Source organism: Alosa pseudoharengus, unplaced genomic scaffold (genome assembly GCF_046254945.1).
Source record: "Alosa pseudoharengus isolate Yale_2024_CS ecotype anadromous, Long Island Sound unplaced genomic scaffold, YU_APseudo_1.1 YU_APseudo_1.1_scf_3, whole genome shotgun sequence".
Lineage (NCBI taxonomy): Eukaryota > Metazoa > Chordata > Actinopteri > Clupeiformes > Clupeidae > Alosa > Alosa pseudoharengus.
Window position 1 is genome coordinate 27,690,320 of NW_027468718.1, and position 25,063 is coordinate 27,715,382.

At 48.1% G+C, this 25,063-nt stretch overlaps 1 protein-coding gene across 2 annotated transcripts; it reads right to left on the reverse strand.

Annotated features, from left to right (window-relative positions):
- Positions 1 to 51: 51 nt before the first annotated feature.
- On the reverse strand, positions 52 to 24,167 carry ppp1r9ala (protein phosphatase 1 regulatory subunit 9A-like A). Of its 2 annotated transcripts, XM_076263782.1 has the most exons (21): positions 23,978 to 24,167; positions 23,704 to 23,804; positions 21,431 to 23,416; positions 12,221 to 12,353; positions 11,934 to 12,054; positions 11,024 to 11,128; positions 10,405 to 10,531; positions 9,729 to 9,890; positions 9,457 to 9,510; positions 8,989 to 9,218; positions 8,685 to 8,781; positions 8,228 to 8,366; positions 7,649 to 7,797; positions 6,235 to 6,568; positions 5,964 to 6,021; positions 5,803 to 5,874; positions 5,173 to 5,383; positions 3,973 to 4,017; positions 3,046 to 3,162; positions 2,244 to 2,432; positions 52 to 1,709 (listed from the first exon to the last, which is right to left on the reverse strand). In XM_076263782.1, exons 3-21 carry the CDS (start codon positions 23,249 to 23,251, stop codon positions 1,548 to 1,550), a joined length of 4,326 nt encoding a protein of 1,441 aa, XP_076119897.1. In that variant the 5' UTR covers positions 23,252 to 23,416; positions 23,704 to 23,804; positions 23,978 to 24,167; the 3' UTR covers positions 52 to 1,547. The 2 variants fall into 2 exon arrangements, with proteins under 2 accessions (XP_076119897.1, XP_076119898.1); XM_076263783.1 differs by lacking the exons at positions 52 to 1,709; positions 2,244 to 2,432; positions 23,704 to 23,804 and having other exon boundaries at positions 2,483 to 3,162.
- Between the last annotated feature and the right edge of the window lie 896 nt (positions 24,168 to 25,063).

Here is a 25,063-nt window from a genome sequence, read left to right on the forward strand (position 1 = left end):
TGAACAAGAGCAAATGAACGCTACACTAGACAAAGCACAAACTGCCCAGAATTCAAATAAAGTGTTTAATTTGCACAGCTTGTACTGTTTGTACCAGAGGAGTAACTGGGTGCCTGTTGTGGTCTGGAGGGCATCATCCCATTGTCAGTTTCATCAAAATACAGATATCAAAGCATCTAAGTAGTAAACAGAATAGCAAATAAGTATATGAGTGCAGACAAGCTAACTATATAGCATTTAGGAGTACACTGGCAAAGAAACCATCCACCTATTACACCTAACAGCCAAATCTCCCTCACAGTGCTGTTATGCATGTAGAAGACTGATACGATACAGTGATATAGTCTGGTACCCTTTTGGATGATACAAACTAGTTAGCTGCAGAGGGTCAAAGCAGGCACCGTCAACAAGGGAAGATGATGGACCATCTCCGACTACCCTTTTTTGATTAGCCATTTCTAAAAAAGGTTTTACACAACAGGCTATTCTACTTAGTAGAAAATGTAGAAACTTGATCAGTAATTTGCTTTTTTAAAGGTATGCAGTTAATATGCTCATAATATAAAACCATCCATTTACACATTTAAAATCATGTTCCCCATTTTTATCTTAAAAAGACAATATAGTGCTTTTCCTCATCGACTGTACAAAGGTTCCAGCAACAAAAATGATCTGTACATGGACACAGGCAAGTTGTTCTAGTAAAAATAATGTATAAAAACATTTAAAGGCAGGAAACAATCAGAGGCTCTGTGCACAATTATGGAACTCTGTGTATCTGTAATATTTTCAGTAAGGAAGTCCTGCTTCTTCCTGGTAAGCCCTCGGCTACAGTGGTTAGGTAAAATACATGCATCTCTGTTTGGTCCACTAGTCAACACATTATCTATATAACAATCATCTACACCTACAAATCCCCCTTAACCTGTCAAAAAAAACATTTGCCTTGGCAGCCAGGCATGGTTCTGGAAGACAGCTCTTCACTACTCTCTCTCTCTCTCAAACACACATTCAACTTGCTCTTTACATACAGTTTCTCTCCAATACAATAATTAGCTTCCACTGGTCAGGATGAACGATATTTTCATGAGGTACATCACATTTCATTTGTGTTGGAATTTGAAATGGAACAGAATTGACTCATTTAAAAGCGCACTTGTCTGTTGGGTAACTTGGGAATCGAGAAATAGAAAAAAATGAGAGGTTGGGCAGAAGCACTTGCGTGGCACTGCGAGACTGGACTAAAACACCCTGTGGAATTGAGGCTAATAGCTGGGTCGTAACATTGGTATGCCGGTAGGAGCACCGCTAACCCTATGCTAGTTGCATATCTGTGTGAGCTGTGGCATTGCATGTGCCAAAGTGGTTGACTGTCAGTGCCGTTATTCACTCCCACTCGCCACAAGTGGCCCTCATCCAGGTGGTCGGGTAACTGGTCATCAGGGTGGTCAGTGTGCTTCGTGTGCAGCAACAACAGCAGCAGCAGCAGCAGCAGCAGTCGAGGGGAAAGTCCGGTCCCGTGGGTCAAGTCCAGAATCAGATGGAGCTCAGCAGACGGAGTCGGTGTTGGAGGCGGGCAGCTTCCCGCTGCGGCGCACCTCCTTCTCCCGCTTCTCACGCTGCTTCTCCTGCTTCTCCTGGGTCTTCTTCATGTCCTTCAGCTTCTTCTTGATGGTGGCCCGGTCGCTCTGGCTCGCAACACCCAGGGCCTGTGGAGGGAAAGCACATGTGTGATGTGGTGGACGTGACACTGGTCTGATATGCATGTTCTCAGATGCCCATAAGGTGGCAGTCAAGGCATGACAGAAACTCTTGAGACCGAGATCATTTGGAAATATGACACAGCACTAATCTCTGCACTCGAAAGATTAATGTTAGTACTTCCTGGGACGGTAACTTCAGGCCACTGCAGATGTAATCCTTTAAAAGATGCCATTTGTAATTGGGTTTGGTTTCGTGAAATGTTGATATTCTAGCTCAACAGGCAATCAAACTGCACCCCTCCATGCTATGCTCCTGAAGTACGGTGTTTATCCACTAGGATTGTTTATGGCTCAGTCCGAGCCACTATGCTTGTTTCAAATGTACTGAGCTAGAGCTGTGTACGAATGTTGGAGCACTTTTTTGAATGCAAACACTGAAAGGACAGCCTGAGGACTGCACAGCAATTTACTCAATTTGACAACAACGTATGGGGTTGGAGGGGAGATTGGACCTCCCCTTTAATTTCCCCTTGTTTTCACCTTGAGTCTATCGCTGTCCAGGTTGATGAGCTGCTGGCCGTCCACACCCTTGGTGGTGAACTCCGGCGTGTACTGGTCCATGTTCATACCCATCAGCCAGTGACAGACCTGCTGGGTGGTCCACTCTGTCACAGGGCGGTTCTGCCACTGGTAGTCCTTCCCCACGGGGAACGGCTCATCGTCTAACGTCTGGGGATGAAAAGAACATGCTGTGAACCAACAAACACAAAGCGCACTCTCCATGTTCACATGACACCCACAAGGAAGGAGTTTGAGCAGCAACTGACATGCAGCTATGCCTTAGCAATGTATTTATCCTTATTACTAAACACTCACTTCATTCATAGCAGTCTGGAATGTAGAGCAAGCACACAGAACATCCAACTAAGGTATCTTTTGTCTTCTGACCCACTATTCACTAACTCTTTTACTTCAGGCTAGTCTTGTCATGCACACGGATATGCAGCAGAGCGACTTCTGGGACACGCTTACACTACTTTACACACCAATAAAGAAATAACCCTGAGAATAGAAGATATGACAATATCTAATACTCTCAAGAAGGGGATTTCCGGGGGATAGACTGAGCTAAGTAAAGAGATGGATGTGGAACAGGCAAGTCAGCCAACATGCAACACCAGTCACTCAAACTCTATGGTCACAGCCTCACAAGGCAATGGCAGACACTCAACATGCACTTAGAGGCTTCCATCCCAGGTTAGACCACCCCGGACGCCTTTCTACTCGGGACACACGCACACTGACACGGGAAGCAATCGATGCAGTTCTGGATGCCACTCACCTCATTGGACGAGAAGGCTAGAGTGTGCGAGCGCCCAGTGAGATTGGGCTCGGCAACTAACCCTGTCAAGTCTGAACTGGGACTTCCAGGGTTTGAATCGTCTAAAACAGACAAACTCTGGAACAAGTGGAGATAAGGCATTCATTAACTATGACAGGGACAATCATCATGTGGGAGACAGCTTTCCCATGAGCCATCCATTCAAATGGACAGACTGGTATGTGTACGCAACACTGACAAACAGCAGTTACCCATTCACGCCGGCCCTGTTGTTCTTTACAAATAGTTATGGCAATCACATGACACCATAGCATAAGCCAACATTCTGTGTTTGGGTTTTGGAAAATTGCAGTCATTCAAAACAACAACATAAAAAAATTGGTGTTATTCCTGGTAATTTGATCCCTCTAATGGAATATCCTGATTAACAGGGCCAACTTGATTTGCATGGGAACTTTATCGGGCATTACAGAAATCACAAAACACACACTGCAGCACAAGAGCTCCTAAAACTACAGGACTATGCAGCACATATCCGCATTGCAAATCCCAAGCAGCATTCAGAGTGATGGCACCAGTGATGCAAAAAGTGATGGAAAAAAACAAAACATCTGTTGATGAGGTGGCTCACTATGGGGCCTTCACACTTAAAGAAGCATACACTTGACAATAAAGTGGGTAATGAAAAATAAAATAAAAGTAAAAGACTTTTATTTAAAAGATGAATTGAATTTATCAAGAGTATGCTCCTTTTAGATGACAGCACTTCACCGTTCACACTGATGAGCCCACCAGAACCTCTAGCCACGTGGCCTTGTGATTAGCACTACTGGCTGCTACAGGATTACATCACTCTAGTGCAAACTAGGCAAGCCACACTCCAGCACACTACACACAGAGTTTAGAGAGACAGAAGTGATACTGTACCAAATCTAAGGAGCGACTGAATAAAGAGGACCAGGAGAGATTTGTCTGTTTTGAGAGAGGGACAGTGTTAGTGACGAGACTGGGCCTTCGCAAATCACTGTGGACAAGGATATTAAAAAAGAGACAAGATCACACGATGTTCTCCAGATTAATCAGATGTTCATCAGGGGCTGCGCGTCCATTTTACGAGAGGGAGTCTCTGTGACCTCCCACTGGACATGATGGCCTGTGGGGCTTTGGCCTACGCGTGGGTGCCAGCTGCGTTAGTCGGGCCTATCGGAGCAGATGCATTTAAATGGGGGATAATTGTGTGCCTGCTAAGCTACTGGAGAGCCAATGAGTCCTCCTCTACCCACCCCCATCCTCCTCTCTCTCCCTCCATCCCTCCCTCTACCCACCCCCATCCTCCTCTCTCTCCCTCCATCTCTCCCTCTACCCACCCCCATCCTCCTCTCTCTCCCTCCATCCCTCCCTCACTCCCTTCCCCCACTTCCCCTGTCCTCTGCTCCCCTCACAGTGCCCCCTCACTCTCTGTTCTCTGATTAATGAGAGCCTCCATGTGCTTCGAAGGGGTCTGACTGTTTGCCTGGGACACCGTCCGGCTCTGGTCCTGTTCTGGCCAGCGTCAGTCTGTCGGTGCTCTTCTATGCGGCGAGGCCCCGACACCAGCTGCCCGCCACGCCACTTATTTCTGCTTTATTCGCCGGTTCCATCAAGCAGCCGAAAGCACTCCTTGAACTGTGGATTACTGAACAGTGACTCACCGTCTTCATTTCTAGCCAAGTCATGGTAGAGCGAGCCAGAAAAAAAGGCTGCGACGGGTCAGCTCAGCAGGACAGCACGGCCCCGAGCACTTCTGGCTCTCCTCGCCTCGGCCTCTCTCAAATTTTCTTTATGCTTCCCTGGACATGGCACAGAGCGCTATGGGCGACCGACAGCAGGAATGATCATTTTTCTTACTCCAAAGTAATTCCACCAGTGTAACCGCTTGCCAAAGGCAACACTGGGTTTTATACCCTATGACACTACTTTGGAGTTCTTCTGAACTTTTATTCCTTTTGATAAAAATACTCATCTATCCCTTAATGAAAAAAGACTGGTTATGGATTTGGTTGTGGAGCAGTTTGTGTGTGTGTGTGTGTGTGTGTGTGTGTGTCTGTGTGTGTGTGTGTGTGTGTGTGTGTGCGCAGCTCCTCTCACCTTGTTTTTGCGGTCCTGGCTCTGCACGCTGCTGGTCTCTGTGGTGGAGTAGGGCAAGCTGCTGCTGGACGACAGTGGGTCCCTCTCTCGGTCGCGCTCCTTGTCCTTATCGCCGAACCAGGAGAAGGGCATGCAGGAGGCGGGGACGGAGGACATGGACTCCGTGGGGGACACGTTGCCCCCCGACTCCTCCAGCAACTCGGCTGAACCCCTGGGGATGGAAGAAGAGTGCAGCATGTCAGAGTGCAACACAACAGCTACATTAGGAATCACACTAGAGCAGCCATGTGGGAGTTCAATTCTGTGGAAATCCTGCAGAAAAGTGCACCCGTAATTCCAAAGAAATCCTGCATAAGTGTACTCAATGGGAGATCTGAGATCAGTTAAACAACATTTTAAAACTAAAACTTGTACTAAGAAGTACACACTCTATTGAGAAATGTTGCAGACGTGCATAAAAGAATGTGCTAATATGTACTAAAACTTTAATAAAAGAATGTACTAATATGTACTAAAACTATAATAAAAGAATGTACTAATATGTACTAAAACTTTAATAAAAGAATGTACTAATATGTACTAAAACTTTAAAATTGTGAAAACATGTAGGTGAGTGAACAGACTGGCTACCTGCTGTCCAGTGACACCCTCACTGAGTCCTTGTCATGTTTCTTCCCTTTGCCCCCAGATTTCCGTAAGCCTCTGTGTGGGGTGGATAAGAGCTTGTTCAGCTGTGTTATACTACACCAGTCTGAGGAATGTGAAATGCGTCATGACTGACCACAACATACCCAAAGTCAGGAAATCGCCTTTTTGGTTTCCCCGCTGATGAGCCGTCGTTTGACTCATCTGAAATGAAGACGTACACATTTCACAAGGAGTCATGACACCAGCCAAGAGACACCAAACGGTTACACATAAGCCTGTCTCTCTATTTATGACTCCAATTCCCAGACCATAATCAGAGTTCCAAAACAAACAGGGATCATTCCGGGTTGATCCCTACACTAGAGGCAGTGTATGAGCAGTAGAGGCTGAGCGTTAGGGAGCGTCTCCTCTCACCTCGGGGCTCTTTGCCCTTGCCCTTGGACTCCCTCTTCTTGACGTTCCTCAGGAACCCGGAGGGTGAGCTGGGGGAGGTCGTGTCCTTGGGCGGGGACAGACTGCCGCTGTCTCCGCTCTCCATGCTGGCCCGCTGGTTGGCCGATGGGGACGGGGAGCTGGACAGATCGGCCGTGGCCCTGGGGCTTACGCTCACGGCAGCGTCCTCCGCGCCCTCCTCCCTCTGGCCGTTCCCAGGATGGCCGCAGAAGGGCACGGGCAGGGAGAGGCTCTCTTGGATGGAGCGGCGTCTCCGCAGCACCTCAGGGCTCGGGGGCTCGTCCTCCTCATCGTCCTGGAGACAGAAAGGAACCAGTCATGCCTCAGCTACAGCTCAGCTCACTAACAGCTCAACAGCTATGGTGAGGTACGGCGCAGGTTTGAATGGCCTTGGATTTAAGACATTCAAATCTTCTCAGTGAAAGGGATTTGACTTTGATATAGCCTACAGCGGGCTATACAAACTACATACAAAGCTGCAGTATGTAACTCAGTTTTTTTTATCATCACTAATGCTTCTAGACCTCCAATAATTACACAAATTCAGAACTCCCAACCCAAAACAGATATTTTGAGTAGAACTTTTCAGCTCATCTCAGAATGTCACACATAACACAGGGTAAACTGGAATTTTTGTTCATTCTTTCTTGAGTTTGTGTAGAAGTTGGCTGGTTTGAGATTTGTTTATAAATTCATTTTCGGACTTTGATTATGGTGATCTGATTTTAATGTGGTTCTGCTGGTTCTTAGCCTGCTGCCTAGCAGCACGGCAGGATGAGCACAGTTCAGGTAGAGCCATTAAGAAGCGCGTGAAAAAATACAGACTGGAGGAACTGTGTCTTGAGGTCAGAGGTTGGAGACAGGAAGGAGGCCAAGCGAGAAGCCAATTTCTGGAGTGCCAGAGAGAACCACAAAGGCTCCATCCCCAGGAGGAGGTTTCGGGGGGCCAGACACAGCAGCAGACGGCTGACTGTGTGAATGATTGACAAGGACCATCAAACACCATCAATAAAGCCAATGCAATTTGTAGTGATCTTAATGTTTCTCCACGATTCATTTCTGAAATATAATTCTGCAACCTAATGACTCATACCAAGATGGTCCAGTGAGGTCAAATTCAGTATGCAAAAATGTTGTTGAACTAGACAAACAAATCTGTGCTGCTTGATTATTTTTAGGGTTTGATAAAAGTGGTTCACAAATGGTTCACAAAAGCACAGCAACATTAGGGCATAATGCTTATTATCATTTGCAAAATTTGCATTTTATGACAAAAACTCTCTGTTTCGGGATCTACCATGAGAGTAACATTCAGTAGTGTATGAGAGAACTGTGTGTGAAAACCTAGAGGACCAAAAGGAAGACCTGGACTGACCTCTGGTTGGCACGGTGAGGCCCCAATCTCTCGGAGTTTGCTGCGTGATGGCGGCTGCCGCTTGGCTTTCTGGGCGAGCTGCCCCTTGGCACGGTGGGCACTGGTGTCCAGACGCTCCGTCTCAGGCACCAACTCGGACCAGTCGGCATCTATGCATAATTTACTCATCAAAACAGTGACACATGATAGACCTCCAGCACACTAATGTATGCCCCACTACTTCTCTTTTCATAGCCAACAATGTAATAAGACTATGATGAAGTCAACACATTTGTGCTCTCTAGTAACAGTAGTTCCTAGTTCCTCTTCTAAGACACATGATCCATGACACAGAGTAACACCAGACACCTGGCACTCATCTATGTACAAGTAATTGGATTTAAAACAGTGCAGCCACACTAGCTCAGATCCCTGTTGGGTGTATGTTAATGTATGCCTCATTATATGTAGTGGCTGGTGGTGCTGGCTCGTGTGGCTCATCACCATACGGCTGGTGATCCAGGAGAACCACGGGAGAACCACACTGGGCCCGGCTCCAGCTCTAGCTCATTAAAGGCAGCGGTGAGAGGAGGCTCCTACCCAGCAGCAGTGAGTCTGTGGAGCGCGAGTTCTCCACAGGTCCCGCGGCCTCCTGGCCGCTCCACTGGCTGTCCCCCGCCGCCAAGAGCTGGGGAGCAGAGCCGTCGGTGGGGAAAGCCTTGGACTCCAACACTGATAACTAGAGAGAGAGAGAGAGAGAGAGAGAGAGAGAGAGAGAGAGAAGGGGGGGGGGGTGAACAGAGGAGGGAAGAAGGAATGATTAAGGAGTGTTCAGCTACAGAGAGCTACTCTTGGCAGGCTACAGACACAAAGATAGATACACACACAGGGACAGACACAGACACACACAGACACAGAGAGAGAGAGAGAGAGAGAGAGAGAGAGAGAGAGAGAGAGAGAGAGAGAGAGAGACAAATATACACACACACACACACACACACACACACACACACACACACACACACACACACACACAGAGACTCCATCCCCTGCTCACCCTCTCCTGCAGGCTCTCCAGCTGGGCTTTGTACCAGGCCTCCCTCTCATCCAGCGCTCGCTTGAGCTCCTCCTCCCGCTTCACAAAGTCGATCTCTCTGGAAGGAAATGAAACAGGGCCCGAGTGAGGCGCGCTTTTCAAAGGGCCCTCACAGAGCCAGCACAACGCCGGCTCATTCAGCTCTCCCCCTCGTCCCCCCTCGCATTTATCACAGGGAACAGCAAAAACAAACATCTGCACACACGACACCCCCCACCCCCCTCACACCCAACTCCGAGGGATTGAAGCGTTCAGTGGTTCTCACTTCTGCTGGTAGTCCTTGAGCAGCTTCTTGGCCTTGTTATACTTCTTGTCCAGCGCATCGTACTGGCTCTGGGACTCGGCGAGCTGCTCGTTGACAGCCTTGCAGAGGGTCTGCGACTCCAGCCAGAACGTCTCCAGCTGCTGGATCTTGTCGCTGTTGCCGGCGATGCTCTCCTGGAGCTCGGCCTCTCGTTGCTCCCATGAGCCCCTCTCCTCCTCCATGTCGCGCAGCTGCCAAGCACACAATAGGGTCGATCCAGATACTATTAAAGCTGTGGCTGTAACTGCCAAACCACTGAGTGCATTCAGTCCACTGTCTACCAGTGCTTGAGCTGACTACATTTATGGGTCACATTTGGGTAGAGATGACTGACAAATCAACGGAAATGGACAGCAGCGGCCTGGGCGAAGACTTAATAAAGACTCCAAGTGAAAACTCAAATAAGGATTCATCCCAGGACAGACTTACCTTTTCCTTTATCTGGCTCAGCTCAACTGTTGCCATGCTGTGCTTTATCTGCAGCTGTGGACAAGAAACAATACTACATTCAAGCAGGTCACATCATTTACCTTCAAACAATATGCATTGAATACAGACACTGTTGCCAATCAAAGCAATTGTTTCATTCCAATGATAATACATTGAGTAACTCATTCCTCTGAACAGATAGTCATCATCTGATAGTTCAGGTAGCCTAAGACTAGTGATCTCTCTCGGTGGCCTCCCACGTGCTAAACTACCTCTTTGAACTTGAAGCCTAGTTGTGCAGCGTCCATGTTGGTGGGCAGGAACATGGCCTCGTTTTCCGGCAGGTCAAACACCTCCACTGTGCTCCGTCCACCAAAGCTGGACCCCAGGATTCCGTCCTCGTCCTCCCCTTCCTCGTCCCCGTAGTGCTCGTCCTGGAAGATAAAAAAATGAATTAAAGTCACGTCTGGTGCCAGCGGGATCCTGGTAGTGCGGTGTGCACTGCGCGGGGCTGCCCGGCCGTCCCCAGCGGGAGGAAACGCGTGCCTTATCAGCGTGTTCCACCGGCACAAACATGGCCAGTGATCAGGGAAAAACAAGCAGTGAGGTGTGTGTGTGTGTGTGTGTGTACACACACACACACACACACACACCTTGTGGTCGTTTGCATACCCACACAGAAGGGAAGGAATTTTTTGCCCCCCATCCTTTTCCCCCCTAGAATATTGCTCATGTCCAGGGTCCTTCAAATAGACTAATCTCTGTTAAACCAAATGATAAAAACATTACCTCCCAAACCTTCAAATTCTGTAAAGCAGCTGTCTTCCTTTGGTTAGAGTGGTGTTGTGAGCTCACGCTTACTCAAACTTTAGTGTCTGAGTGTTGCTGAGTATGTGTAAATGGCTAACTGCAAGGTGTGTCCAGCAGGGCCCAGCCTGGCTGACTCACCTCCTCGGTGGACTGCTCATAGGGATCGTCCAGCTGCTGCTGCTGGTTCCTCTCCTGCTCCAGGGTCTCGCTGATCAGCCGCGCCACCTCGCTCTGCGTGCCCGGCTTCTCACGCCCAATCAGGAACCTGGATCCAGTCATTGATTGACAGGTTAGGTGAGAAAAGGTGATGGGCTTCTAGAGGAGGGATTAACAGAATTTCCTCCTCTCCATTTCCTTCCTGGTTGCGACACCATATCACATCATAGAGTGACTAAAGCTACGGCTTCCTCCACGCTAACATGGCAGCCTCAGAGTTAATAAGCGCTTGTTTATATCAGTGTGAGTGGGCAGAAATGTGCATAGTTCATTTGCATGCAGTAAATCATTAACATATAACCCTGCTCTATGTGTGCGCGTTGGCTTCTCTGTAAGGCTGTGATGTACAAAACACTGATTATACACAATCCCCATGTCAAAACATACAACTGCAAGAATACAATTAGCTGGTGCTAATTCAAGTCTGACTGTAGCATGTTATTAGCCACACACTCCCGCCACACATGATTACAGTAATGTGCGTCAGACCCAAAAGACTCCTCTTTAGGCAGGTCTGAGATCAGCTGATCAGGTGACTCACTTGACAGAGCCTTTGGTGTTCTTCAGGACGGTGGCAGCGAAGAGCTGTGTGACCCCCACCAGACTGATGCCGTCCACCTCCACAATCTGGTCATTCACCTGGATCCTGAACGTGAAGGTGAATCAAGATGAGTGACCTCAAATGCAGCCCTACACCGCATAGTGCAGTAACATGGACAGTAAACACGTGTAGACGGGATCTGTACAGTGGGGTTGCAGCAGAATGCTTGGCAGCACAACAGACGGACAGAGGACCTTCCCAATGGAGGAAATGGCTAATGTCTGCACTCCTTCCACGCATGCTGCTCATGATATTGAGGTGAACGGTCCTAAGGAGCTCCAGACATTAAAACACGTCTTCATGGGTCAGTCAGGCCAGAAGGTTATAGTCCATGTAAGAACTGTGCTGTGAGTGGATGCGTCCTTTCTATATATGTGATACTAGCGTGTATGCTAATGATTATCTTGTGTAGTATCTCTACTGGGCGTGTGAGGACTGGTGTTGGGGGAAGAAAAGCACTCCTCTACTGTTGGCAGCACAACAGAGAGAGCGAGAGACAGAGGTTTTCCCTGTGAAGAGGAAACCGCTATTTTCTTGTGCTGCTTCTGAAGGTTATAAATACAGCTGGCTGTTTGGAAATGGCCTCTCTGGGGGAGATAAGGCGTGTGTTGAACCCAACAGCTGACTACAATGAGCTGCTCCTGAGTGACAGGGGAGGTTAATGTGTGCCATGATGGCTGCATCTGGGTACTCCCTGTTAGCTACTGGGATAGAAAGACAGAGACACAGAGAGAGAAAGAAGGATAGAGTGACAGAGAGACAGGATGAAAGAGAGAAAGACAGGGAGACACGTGGGAGGATAGGGCCTCCTGCTTCTGGAGACCACAGATCCCTCAACTATGCATCTTACCGCCCGTCTCTTTCAGCTGCTCCTCCTTCTGTTATGGTCTTCACAAAAATTCCAAGCTTTTCCAGACCCTGATCCGCCCCCACTCCCATTCCAATTATGCTGATGCCCAGGCCGTTGTCTCCTGGACGGGGAATATGAAACAAAGCGGGAATCAATTAAAATGTATTATTTTCATCTTACAAGGCTGGCTACTGATGATACATGCGGATATATGGTCTCTGTGGATATCAATCTGAAGCTTATTTCAATTAATTACTACTGCCGTTGTGAGAGTGTGTGATCCTCACCTTTCTCCATCTCCACGGGGAACACGTCCATCTTCTCCACGCGCTTCTCCAGCTCGTACTCTGCCGAGGCGGCCACAGGGTCCACATCGTCGTTGCGTCGGTCGTACTCCTCGTTGGAGTACGTGCTGAACACCTGCACAACAGACACACAGCTGCTGAGCCACTTCCTAGAAACGTGTGCGCCTTCACTCTGGCCCCACAGACCTGAGGTCCAGCATCAACAAATCCTTGCATATTTGGACTGACCCAATGTTATTAAAGTTTGATGAGCAAAAACCCTGAATTAATCTAAGTCAGTGTCCTATGCCCACATCATCATCCAAGAGTTTGTTGTCTGGGGCCAGAAATGAGCTCTGAAGTCTCTATAAAAGTTGACTGCAAACAGAACCGGCAGTGCCTGGAACCGGTCAGTGGACAAAAGGCGCACTGTTCGAATGGGCCCAAGAGTGGTTTCATTAAACGTTTAAAGGAGCTGCGGGTTCACGTGACCCGACGGAGACGTCTGGGGCCGCCAAGGCTCCGATTCCCTTTTGGAGCGGACAGAGCTCCGTTTCCCGGACCAGCTCGGAATTGCTTTCCCTGGCACTCGGGGCTCCCACAGTGGAAACTAGGCCACAGCTGGGGGAGGAGTCCGGCCAAGAGGACGCGGAGGATCAATACACTGAGGTGACGACAGGTGATACGTCCCCGCCAGTACAACAAAGAGCCATTTCAGTTTATTAACTTAAAGCTAAGAAATGCAATTAAGCAGTCGCCATGCAGTCGCCTAAAATACATTTGTTTCCATGCAGGGGGAAAAATGGGAGTCCTTTATTTCTTTCTCTACAGGAGAGTGCTCGCTCAGTCATATGGGTAACACATTATACAGAGAGGGAGCAATCGCATCTCATCGCCACGTGTGAATGAGCTATCAGCCTCCTCACTACCTACAGGTCATTTGTCATGCAGACACACCCAGAGAGGTGTGGTGACCTCACTGCACGGTGCTGACCTAATAAAGCAGATAACCGGGTCTAGGTGGAGGTCAGAGCTGTAGATGGTGTGATGATTAGCAAATTCCTCTCTGTGCAGAGAGAGGGGAATAGACAGGGGAGAGAGAGAAAGTACTAGAAGGTCCTTGGTTACACAGATTTGAATGAATGGATGCCTGCTCTCTCCAGGTCAAAACCCAGGATACGAACTCCTGACTGGCGTTTACACAGCTTTGTCTTGTTTACGAGGCACAGCGTCAAGCTAGAGGAGCCGTTAAAGTAACAGTACTCATGCCACACATTGAGCCAATGTGACCTCATCCATCTAGCCAGATGGGAACCTTGCCAAATGCTCAATCCCGACCCTGTGTTTATGTTACCCCCCCAAAAAAAGCTCAGCTTGGGAGTGTTTCAGCAAATCTGAACGGAGACATCTCGTGTGCTTCCCTCCAATTTCTCTTCTCCTAGACCAAGCACACTAGTAGTACCTCAACACCACAGTGAGGTTTAGAGTCCTAGCATCTGTACACTTAAGACCACTGAAGCTGTGGCTATCCAAGTGCTTCCCAGATGGAAGCTTGGATCTTGGAATCGCTTGTTCTGGGCAGATGAGAGAGCGAGAGCGGGTGAGCGTGTAGTGCTGATTTGGAAGCCCAGAGGGAGGCATGATGTAATTGTGTAAACATTTCCACTCCGAGCCACACCGTCTAGGGTTCTACATCCTGGAGCATGTCAGGACCTGAGCGACCAAAGGCGATGTCCCACCCACCCACCTCCCTCTGTTCTGGCAAACAGTCATGCGCAGAGATAATCCACTCCTACAGTGTAAATCAGATAACACGCAGGCAACGCAGAAATTTGTCTTCTCTCTGAAGCGCAGTGGGAGGAAGGGAGTGACACAGCCACATCACAGCACGGCTCTTCTCCCCAGGGACGGGTCTGCACCTCCTCCTTCTCTTCCTCCTCCTCCCCCTGACCGGAAAGTGACTTCAGCCGGAACCTCACAGCACACAATCCCACAATCCTTTGTGCTCGCGGCTCAGCCATGTCCGTCACTTCCCCTTGCTGGTCTTCCTACCTCCCAAAGGGGGGCCCTTTTGTCTCCCGCTATGGGACAATGGTCCAGTGCTCTCCCTTTCAGGCAGCTCCTGGTTGTCCCGTCTGAGCCCCTCGTCCAGCGGGGCCCAGGCAGTCTCAGCTGACAGGATCATTAAACACCAGCCCCATTCTCCCATTTTACGGCTGAGAAATACTGTAAATGTGGCTCCGAAAGCACCACATTTATTGCTTTTCGTTTTGGGTTTGGTGAGGTCGACCCATTAGAGAGACAACAGATTGTTTGACTTTGGGTCACCAGTGCAAAATAATGAAAAAGACTATTAAAAAACACACATTGGATGGGAGAAATGTCATTAAGTTGGGGGAAAAAAGCATGCGGTTTGCATTAATATAGTGTGAGTGTGCAGAGGAGCTCTACTGTGTCCCAGAGTCAGGGCCGCTTGCTCCTCACAAGGCTTCTGCGCTCACACTTCTGTGTACAGTTTTTCCTCTCTCTCTCTCTCTCTCTCTTTTTTTTTCTTACTTCAACTCTCCTGTTGCCATGGAATACTCTGTCAATTCTGAACAATGTCCCTTTTCTTCGCTGAAACCCAATCACCACGTCGCTGTCTTCATCACAAGAATAGAGGCTCAGAAATCTCCCTCGCGCTCTCTCCCTCTCTTCACTAAAGGCCAGAGAAAACACAACCCCGGCCACTGTTGTTATCACCACCTCCAGTTATGCTGTGGACCAGCTGTTTACTTATCTCTGGCTGCAGGCCGGCTCTGCCAGGTAGGTGACGTCAAACGCTACAGGGAGACAACCGTGGTGCTGCTACCATAGATCAGGAGAGGGGGATCCCCCTAAGACCTGCATCCCTTTCCTCTGCCTTAGGAGGGTCTGTCTGTGTGTGAGTGAGTGAGCGGCGCTCACACTCTCTCCATCTGAGTTCCATTGCAGTTTCTTTACTGCTTCAGTGCAATCTGTGATGTGGGCAGGCAAACCACAGTTCCATCTGCTTCTTATTTTCCTTTTCTCCATGGCTGGTGTGTGTTTTTGTGTGTGTATGTGTATGCACGAGTGTGTGATGGTGAGACACCCCCCTTTCCCAAGGTTTCTGGAATGGAGATTGCTTTTGGTCCACCTTCAACCACTCCAAAATGTGGTTCTGTGTGTGTGTGTGTATGCGCATGTGGGTCGTATGTATACATGCCTGCACGCACAGGCAGACACACACACAGACACACACACAGACACACACACACACACACACACACACACACACACACACACACACACACACACACAATTAATACATCACTAGTTTTCGCCCCCATCTCTTCCCTCTCTGCCCCTGCCCTGTGAAAAAAGTGCAGTGGGAAATGAGTCAGCAGCTGAGAGTGAGGCTAACCAAAGGATCGCAAGCCAGGAAAGCAGCGCGAGTGCAGAACGCAGAATTGGACTGGGGGCGGTGGGGAGGCTCGTAATGTAAGCAGCTCCACAAAGACACCAAATCAAAACATGCTGTGGGAGAGAGATAGAGAGAGAGGGGGGAGAGAGAGAGAGAGAGAGAGAGAGAGAGAATCTTGATTTGGCTACAGTGAGGAAGAGAGGGGGCATAGAGGAAGGGAAAGGGAAAGTGAGAGGAGGGAAAGGAGGCCAGGAGAGTGTGAGAGAGAGACAGAGAGAGAGTGCAGGAGAGAGAGACAGAGAGAGAGTGCAGGAGAGAGAGACAGAGAGAGAGAGTGCAGGAGAGAGAGTGCAGGAGAGAGAGAGTGCAGGAAAGAGAGACAGAGAGAGTGCAGGAGAGAAAGACAGAGGCAGCACACTTCCATCCAGCTCAGGCCTGAGTAAACAGAGCCCTCCGTAGTCCCTGCACTTCCTCTGAGGACACCACAGGGCAGACAAGGACTTTGTCCTCATAACAAACCAACACGGTCATCTAACAATCCTCAAGTTAGACATGAATGGACGTGACATTAAAATACTCTGGAGGCTGCAACCTAGTTCTCTATTAATGGCTATACTGGTCGGGCTGGTTTGTCATGTGGTCCAATGCTGCACTCACAGCAAGTACTATGGCTAGCGCCAGTTTGCTACCCAAAAATGTAATTTGTGGTATGGTATGAAAATCACTTCCATTCTTACAATGGTGACGTGAAACACCACGCAAACGAGCCTCTTCTCCTCGCTGTGGCAGTTGATGCCACACCAACGGGCAGCCTAGTGAGAGGCGGGTCTCTGCCCATACCATATGGGGCTGGACCAGTCCCTGTGCCCGGCTGGCAGCGACTCCGCTGCCAGTTAGCGTGGGAGGGGTTGGAGTGAGTCTGACACATTCCTCTGGGCTCCATAAGAAAGAGCAGAGATAGGAAATGGAAAGCATAACAGCACAGGAGGAGGAGGAGGAGGAGGAGGAGGAGGAGTGGGGCAGGTCTGCTCTACTGGCCCACAGCAGACTGAGGCCTCTCCTGTTTCCACTCTTCAGAGGAAACACAGCCGGGAGAGAGGGGGAGAGAGTGAGGGAGAGAGAGAGAGAGAGAGAGAAAACAAGGGAGGGAGAAAGGGAAAGAGAGGGAGAGGGGAAGAGTGGAAGGGAGAATTAGAGGAAAAAGAGAAAGAGAAAAGAAAGTAGGGAGGGGGAGAAAAAGAGGTAGAGTTAGTGAATGGGACAGAGGAGTGAGAGAAAGGTACAGCATGAGTGCATGACTAACAGACTCTTCTCTTCCCTGGTTGGACCACTTACATGAGTAATCAGACGGCTGAGGAATCTGGTCTGCTGAATTCATTTTCTGGGCATGAAGCTTAGGCCAATGGGCCCCAGGGGGACAGATGATTGGGGGGGGGGGCAAACGAGGGCTCACAGGAGGGGGGCCCCTCTCTCTCCCTTACACCTCAATGCACTTCACTTCACATAGACTTCAAGATTACTGTCCCCAGTCTGGACTTGCATGTGCTTTCAGTAAAAAAATAAAAAAAGTGCAGACAATGACAGACAAAACCTGTGCACTCATCTAGCCATCTGAAACATGACGCCTGTTTGATGCAAAACCAACAGACATCCTCTCTCTCTTTGTGTGTGTCACACAAACACACACAGAGGTGCAGTAGCTTTGCCCTTTCAGATAACCGCCACTGCCACGCCCCCACATATTGCGATTGGGAGTCATTTGTGTTTGTCCAACCCTGAGGAGGGCGTGCTACTTCCTGGTGGCGGTCGGAGGGGAAGGAAGGATCCATGTGGCAGGTGCAGGGCCACGACTCCTGCCATTTTGTGTCCTGCTGGAGTTGGGCGGCCATCCCTCTCCCGATCGCGCACACACACACCCACCCACCCACACACCAGCACAGGAGACACAACAATGGCCTACTTCTGCTGACAGTAAACTAATGAGCCGCACGGCACACAAGCAGACACGCACCCATAAACACGAACACAGCAGAGACTTTGTAAACAGGAAGAGTACACCTTGTACGGCGTCTGCACCCAATATAGTTTCGGACGCCCAAAATATGTCTCAAGGTGAATGGGATGAATAAGAATTCCAGTATATTCAGAAGCGCGCACAGACAGACAGACACACACACACACTCACACTCACACACAACACTACACTACACTACACTACAGTGTTTCCCACAGAATTGAATTCTATTTGTGGTGGTAGGTTTGCAGAATTAACTTGAATGCAACAGTTTTTAACACATTAGCGCAGCATGGTTTTGATGCTAACCAGATTTAAGCACAATTTAGTAGAACCTGTAAAAATTATTGTGTGGTGGTCAATGTTGATATTGTGGTGGGCCGCCACAAATAAGTCAATGTATGGGTAACGCTGCACTACACTACACTACACTACACTCCACTACACACAACACACACTCTGGTTAGTGAGGCTTGTGGTTGAAGGTTGGGGCATATTTGGAGTGCCATGCTGCACTGCTGATTCTTCTCAGATTAGGACACACCTAGAAAAACAATTCCAGTTCCATAGAACAACCTTTAACCCTTTATAAAGTTCTTCAGCCATTATACGCCTCAGTGTATAGCAGCCGGGTGCCCTGAATGCATGCTTCACTGAAAAAGCATAATAAGCCGTATCATTTGGAAGGCAAATATTTGGACGTGTTGCAAAGCTTCAAACAGACTTGAGGGCTCTATCCAAACCCAACAGTAACAGTTGGGCAGCTGTCATCGCCCCATAGTATTGCAACTGACCCACTAAATTGTGCAGTTATAGAGGGAATCCATTAAGTCTACAGTAAAAAGATGAAAAAGAAAAAATAATGCAGAGACAGTAAATCTGTCTCTGCACAGCATTTTCTAAAACACAATAAGGGCAACTTGTACAACTAACATGCAGGTGACGACAAAGAATTACAAAAAAGATTGATGAGTACATGCAAACCAGTCCACTGCTTCTGGCTACAAAGTCACTGCACACAAGACACAGGAGAAATCCTTAAGGTCATGTTATATCTGTGCAGTGATAACCCAGGCGATAGAGTAAAATCCAGCTGGGATTCCCTGAAGTAAGGTTCTTAACCTCGATAACCACAGTAAATATCCAAGGACAGCGATAAGCAGATAAAACCGTGTAAAAAGGGGAGTGTATGTGTGTGTGTATATGTGTGTTTCAAAACTAAATCCTAAATCCATACTGTAAGCCGGCACTTCCTGAATTTTAGTATCGCTTGGCTTCCCCTATCTCTGGATGTGTAGAAGGCATGCAGATGCAAGCGGTGATCAAGGGACACATTCAGAGGCTGGGCTCGGAGGCTAGCCTGACAAAGAGGAGCTTTCTTTCTCCGAGGACATCGCCTTTCGCCACAGGGAAATCTCAGGTTACTGGGAGACCTAATCCTGTCGGAGTTGCCCATGTGACCTGGAGCACAAGGCACTTCCTCTCTAGGAGTGGGACAGGGACAGGGCTTTGGCCGAGGAGGACTAGAACCCTCCACTGCTGGATGTCATTCTCAAATAGGGGCACTCACTGTGTCTGGAGCCTGGAGCATCCTCCGTGGTCAGTCTACTTGGCTGGTGTGTATAAAACACTTCGGTCTGGCACAAAACTGGTGAGAAAAACTGAACTTGAGCTGATCTCTGACATTTGGGAATTTGTTCCTGTACAGACCAGTGCAGAATCTAGATAATATGGTTTTTAATGCCTCACATTCTGAGTAAAAACAAAAGTAAAAAAACATCCAAAAGGTCATGTCAGATTTAAATACCAGGCTTGTGATGGCGAAACCAGAACTGTAAGCACATGTGATCAAGTTTCGGGAGCACTAACATACCCTACTATTTTGACGTCTCCCAGCACGTCAGTGCTCAATGACCATGGCATGCACCAGACAAGTCAAGTGTAAACTCCCTGCTGGTACCATGGAGGATAGCAAAGAGGGAACTATTGCACAAAGGCCTCAGGCCCAGGCACATGCCGGGACAAGACTGCCATGTTTACAACCACATTTCTCAACAAGACAAGAAGAAACACACAACGCACAGAAGATGTGTTGCATCACTACTGAGGAGGGCTGGGCCAACATGAAAGCCTCACTCACTGTTTTTCATTACACTCATCCTTCAGGAGTTGTCTATGATCCCTTCAGGCCTGTTCATATCAAAGGTGATGATGCCTCTCTACGTCTTACCCACCTCAGCCATTAGGGCCCCCCTGCCTTCCCATAACCACTGTCTAGCCTACTGCCTCTTGCTCAAGCTGTAGGTCCATGTAGTCAGGGCAGCGAATGGCATTTTCCACTGTCCACCTACTTACTCACTTGCTTCGTCATTATGACTACAATTTCCACAGCAATGCCATACCCCTTCCCCCGTCCAGCTCTCTCTCAGCCCCCTGCCAGGTGGTCACTAGGGCATCGGCCGCCTGCTGCAGGGCCATGAGGTGACACCGGACACGTTTGAGGGCCTGGGTAAACACAGGCTGCTGATGGGCCCCGCCGAGGGCCCCTAAAGGGCTTTGTTTTTCCCAGCTTGCCTGCTATCTGCTCTGATGATTGGATGTAATGACAGAGCGAGGTGTGAGCCTCTTCCTCCACACCCCTCACGCCTCCGTAGGGGTTTATGTGGGACGACCAGCGCCTACACACCAAAAAGTGACAGTAAACAGCATTGTGCTACAGTTATGGGCTCTGCCTTGGCCTTTAATTAAGAGCAGCTATTGTATGTTTGATTGCCAACAGAGGAAACGTTATAAATAAATCCATATCCCAGGATTGGGAAGCATTTGTTTATGTGTTTTACAACTTGCTAACTCTTAAACTTGCTCCAACACTCCAAACACACAGGCAATAACAACAACAACAACAGAAAACTTGACCGGCAGCCCTGCGGTATGTCGACACTGTATGCAGACATAATCACTTGTTGAGCTAGGGGGGCTTTTGTTACATGAAGCTCTGCATCGTGAAGGGCTGATAATACCCACATGATTCTGAGGCCTGTTTCCTCACACCAGCGTTGTCTTCTCACTCTCCACGGTCCTCCACTGTCCTCACGGCCTGCTGCCGTCCATGCGAGGCCCAAAGCAATGTCAACAACAATTCCAAAAATACTTCACTGGCCATTCCAGACAAACACCCCATAAACACGTCTCCCTGACGTGAACATTCCTGTAGTAAATATGATAAAGATGTGGCCTAAGACTTCAGACTCATGGGACTATTTTGGTTTGTAAGAATCTCCTCAGGCATGCCACACATTAAGCTTCCAAACTCTTGAGACAATATTTGACTGTGCCAGAGCCATAACAGGGGCATCCATCCAATACATAACCCAAACACAGGCTTACAGGACCCCCTTAAAGAGGTGGTATGCATCGCATGCCTACTCTATTGAGACGAGAGGCAATCAGTCTGTTAATTAATTTGGAAGGCACATCTTGATAACAGATTCCCTCAACTTTCTTCACGCTTTGCAGAGCTTGTAACAGCTGAAAGACGCCACAGGAAATGACCACTTCTACATCTCGTGCTGTGAAGACAGTCACCATGCATATTTGCCCCTTGCAGTTGTAAATCACCATTAAAGTACAGATGTGACATTTGTTTAGTTACAACACATATAACATAATAAATGGGTAAGACATTAGGCATTTCCTGAAATTAAAACAATACCTCAACCCAGGGCTGACTGCAAGGCCTACTGTGCTGCCAAATTCAACAAATGTTTCTGCTTACCTTTATTGGCTCGGTAGAGAAGTGAACTCCCCCCCGCGGAGGAGGGTCCTCCTCATCAGAGAGGCCGGGGGCATCCTCGTACTCCTCATATGCTTCTTCCTCCTCCTGCTCTTCATCCTCATCCTCTTCCTCAAGCTGCTCCGCATCCTTATCATCCACAAAAGCTGCATTCTCAATCCCATATACCACAGGTGAGCTCTTATCCGGGCTTCCCTTATTCACTCGTTCTTCGTGCTCACTTCCCTCCTCCTCCTCCTCATCCTCTTCCCCACGATGATTAGCAGTGTGCCTCGCTGTCCCTGTCCCCTCTTTTGACTCCTCTCTCTCTGCATGTTGGATCTCTGCTCTGCTGCCCACCTCAGACCCTTTTGTGGCCTCTGTCTCCTTTGGAGAGAGCAGGTCTTTCGGTGCTTCAGTCTGACTTTCTGTTGGTCCCGCGGCTTTAATCTCTTTTTGCACTTTGCACTCTGTAAACACTCTGTCATCCAAGCACACCTCCTCGTTCTCATCGCTCTCCGACGACTCGTTCTGGACCACCACGAGTTCGGCGCGGACCACCGAAGCGCCTGCTGGGTCCAGTGTTGGGGCCTGGTCAGGCAACTTATCCCTGGAAGGACTCCGTACCACATGCCCCTCATTTTTTGCAGTCTCACCCTTGGCCCGGTTAGAGTTGTACACACTACTCCCATACGGTCTCTGTTCCCTTGAGGGTGGGCTGGAAGCCTTGATTCCATCACTGCCTATAGATGGTTTGGTAATGCTCTCACTTGTTGAAGATCGCTTATAAGAACTATGGCCACTGGGGGATGTGGGCTCACTTGAACCACTTCTGGCTGAGACTGCTTTATTAATGGACCCTCCAGCAACTGAAGACGAGGCCTTGCATGACACGTTGGTAACAGGAGATGCTGCTTTTTGACCTGCATCAGCAACTGGGGAAGTAGGCTTGCTAATGGCATCACCAATGGGAGAAGTGGGCTTGTTGGAGTGATCCCTTGTAGACGAAATGGGGGTTGAACACTGAAGTGGACTTCGGATTTTCACAGCGCTCTCTGTGCTTTTGCTAGATCCTCTCACAGCTTCTTCACCATCACTATCAGCCATGAAGTTCTCCAGTCTCCTGGATATGGGGCCTGCATTTAATGACAGCCGGTGTGCCTGTTTCGCCTCTTCACCGTCTTTCTTCTCCTCTGTTGGCGTCTTTGCCAGCGAAGTTGGACTGTTTTCAGATTTGCTCTCAGCAGAGCCTGTTGATTTCCTGCCACCTTTGGGTTCATCAGAAAGGCCACCCTGGGACAGTCGGGCAAACGTTTTACCTGGTGTTGTAGCAGATGGCTCTTTAAGGCCCCTTTCAAAAAGTTTCCTAGTCACCGAGAATTTCTCTGCCAAAGCCACTTTGTCTATCTCTTTGTCTATCTCTTTGTCATCTTCCCCTTTGGGAGTTTTGTCAGAACTGTGAGATTCTGGACTCGTAGTGGTACTGCTTGTGCTGGTTTTAGGTGTGCTGCTGCCTGCATATTTTGTTGGAGAGACTGGGGATGCGTCACTTTTCAAAAGACTTTTGTTTGTCTCCGGGCTATCTTGTTGCTGACCATCCATCTGCAGGAAGATATTCTTGATTTTGTTAACTCTGTTACCGAAGGGCCTCCCCCTGGTGTCCTCCCGGGACTCGCTGGATCCATTTGCATATGATTTAGAGTCGCCGTCGGATTTTGAACCATCAAAGGAGCATTTAATTGCATGGAAGTCCGATTTATAGGCATTTCTGTGTGGGGAAGCACTTCGAAGACTCCGCTCCCCTTTGCTCTCTGCCTTCATCATTTTAAAGCTTTGCAGGTTGGAAATGAATGAGTCCGAATGTTATCCTGCACCGTGGCTCCCGCTGCCGTCTTTTCTTCCTCTCTAATCATTCAGCGCCATGAATGTGGTTGGATAGCTTTGCGCATAGCCCCAATTTCAAACGGCAGTCAGTCAGACGGCAGTCATCTACAAAGAAAAAATATATAAAAAAAGATGTTAGTTTACCAAGAGTCAACTTTGATACAAAGTCAGTCTGCCAACAACAGTGGTTTTGTCACGTTTTCCAAACCACCACGATTCAAGCGACTCAACAAAGCAGAGATTACAAATCAGCTCATTGTGATAGAAAGTAAGTTAGCATGGTTCGAGTAACTGATTTTCCGTATTTGAAAGTTGGACCTATCCCAACACTAGGCTACTCATCGCCGCGGACAGCATATTATACAGTAGGCCTATTTCATTACCTTACTCACTATTTAAAGTGTATTGTTCTATCCTTCCGTCTGCGGGTGAGATACCTTTGTGTTTTCAAGGCATAGTAGTCTGTCTCTGAAGATCAAAATCCCTCCGTAGACTTGAACGCAAAAAAATCACAACCGCTTTAACATTGGTTTCTATATTACCCACAGTGGATAAAAAAAGTTTAATTCAGTTAACAACACATGTTTAACTTGGTAGCCTCAAGTGTGTGCACATAAGTTTTAGCGATGGTAAACTAACAGCATCGAGGCAACTTGATAAGATTACCTTTACTTCAGTTTCATTGTCGCTGTAAGCCGACTGAGTCCTTCCTACTCCCTGAAAGTTATCCTTGCAAACTTGTCATTTCTTCACCGCCATCATGATCTCTCAAACGAGTTCTCTCGGAGTCCAAACAAACCAACCCAAGCACACACACACACACACACACACACACACACTCAAACCTGTCGTACCGCTGCGCGTAACCGCTCCTATCTGGCGCGCAACACGATCAGACAAGGTCGAGCACGCGCACACGAACACATTCCAGGGCTGCTAACCCCAACCCCCTTCATGACTGCATGGCTGCGCCGCCACTCCAGAGAATCTGGAAATGGCGTGGGAAAGAGTTCTCTTCTAGTGATTTAGGTTTGCAAACGTAAAGAAATTATTGGAACTCTATCGCATTGGAAACGATGTGTATCTATGTTAAATGTTATTTTGATTGTGTGGCTGGAATAGGCTACTCATGCCAGTGCATGACACAATGCAAACCAGCCACGTTAGTTTTCCCTTCATGGTTTTATATAATTACATCAGTTTTTGTTTGGCTTTGCTTATTTATGTCATAGGTTTTAGCTGATGCAAAATCTGTCTTTTCTTATGTTCTCAGTATTATGTGGTGGAGTAGCCTATGCCTAAACGTGGCCAACACACACACACACACACACACACACACACACACCCTCTGACACACATCCTCTGAAGTAAATGACAATTAAAACATGCATATTAAACCTATTTTTTTTATTTTATTAAATCTTCACATCACACTGTGAAGTACTAACACACATATTATCAGTAAAATAAATGATAAAATGATAAAAACATGCATGATAATCCTTTGTAATAAGGAAATTAATACAAAAACTCTAGATTATGAAATAAATCCCTCACAGAATTGCATGATCCTGATCAAGCTTAGCCTGGTGACTTTGATTGTACAAAGGCTTACTGTTTATATGATTTACAGTGGCATCATGTCTTATACTTGACATTTCTGAGACGATTGCAGGATCTGCCTCTTTGGCAGTCTCATATGTCACAGGATCAGGCTGTTCAATGCAATTTAAACATATGGGTGGCATGCAG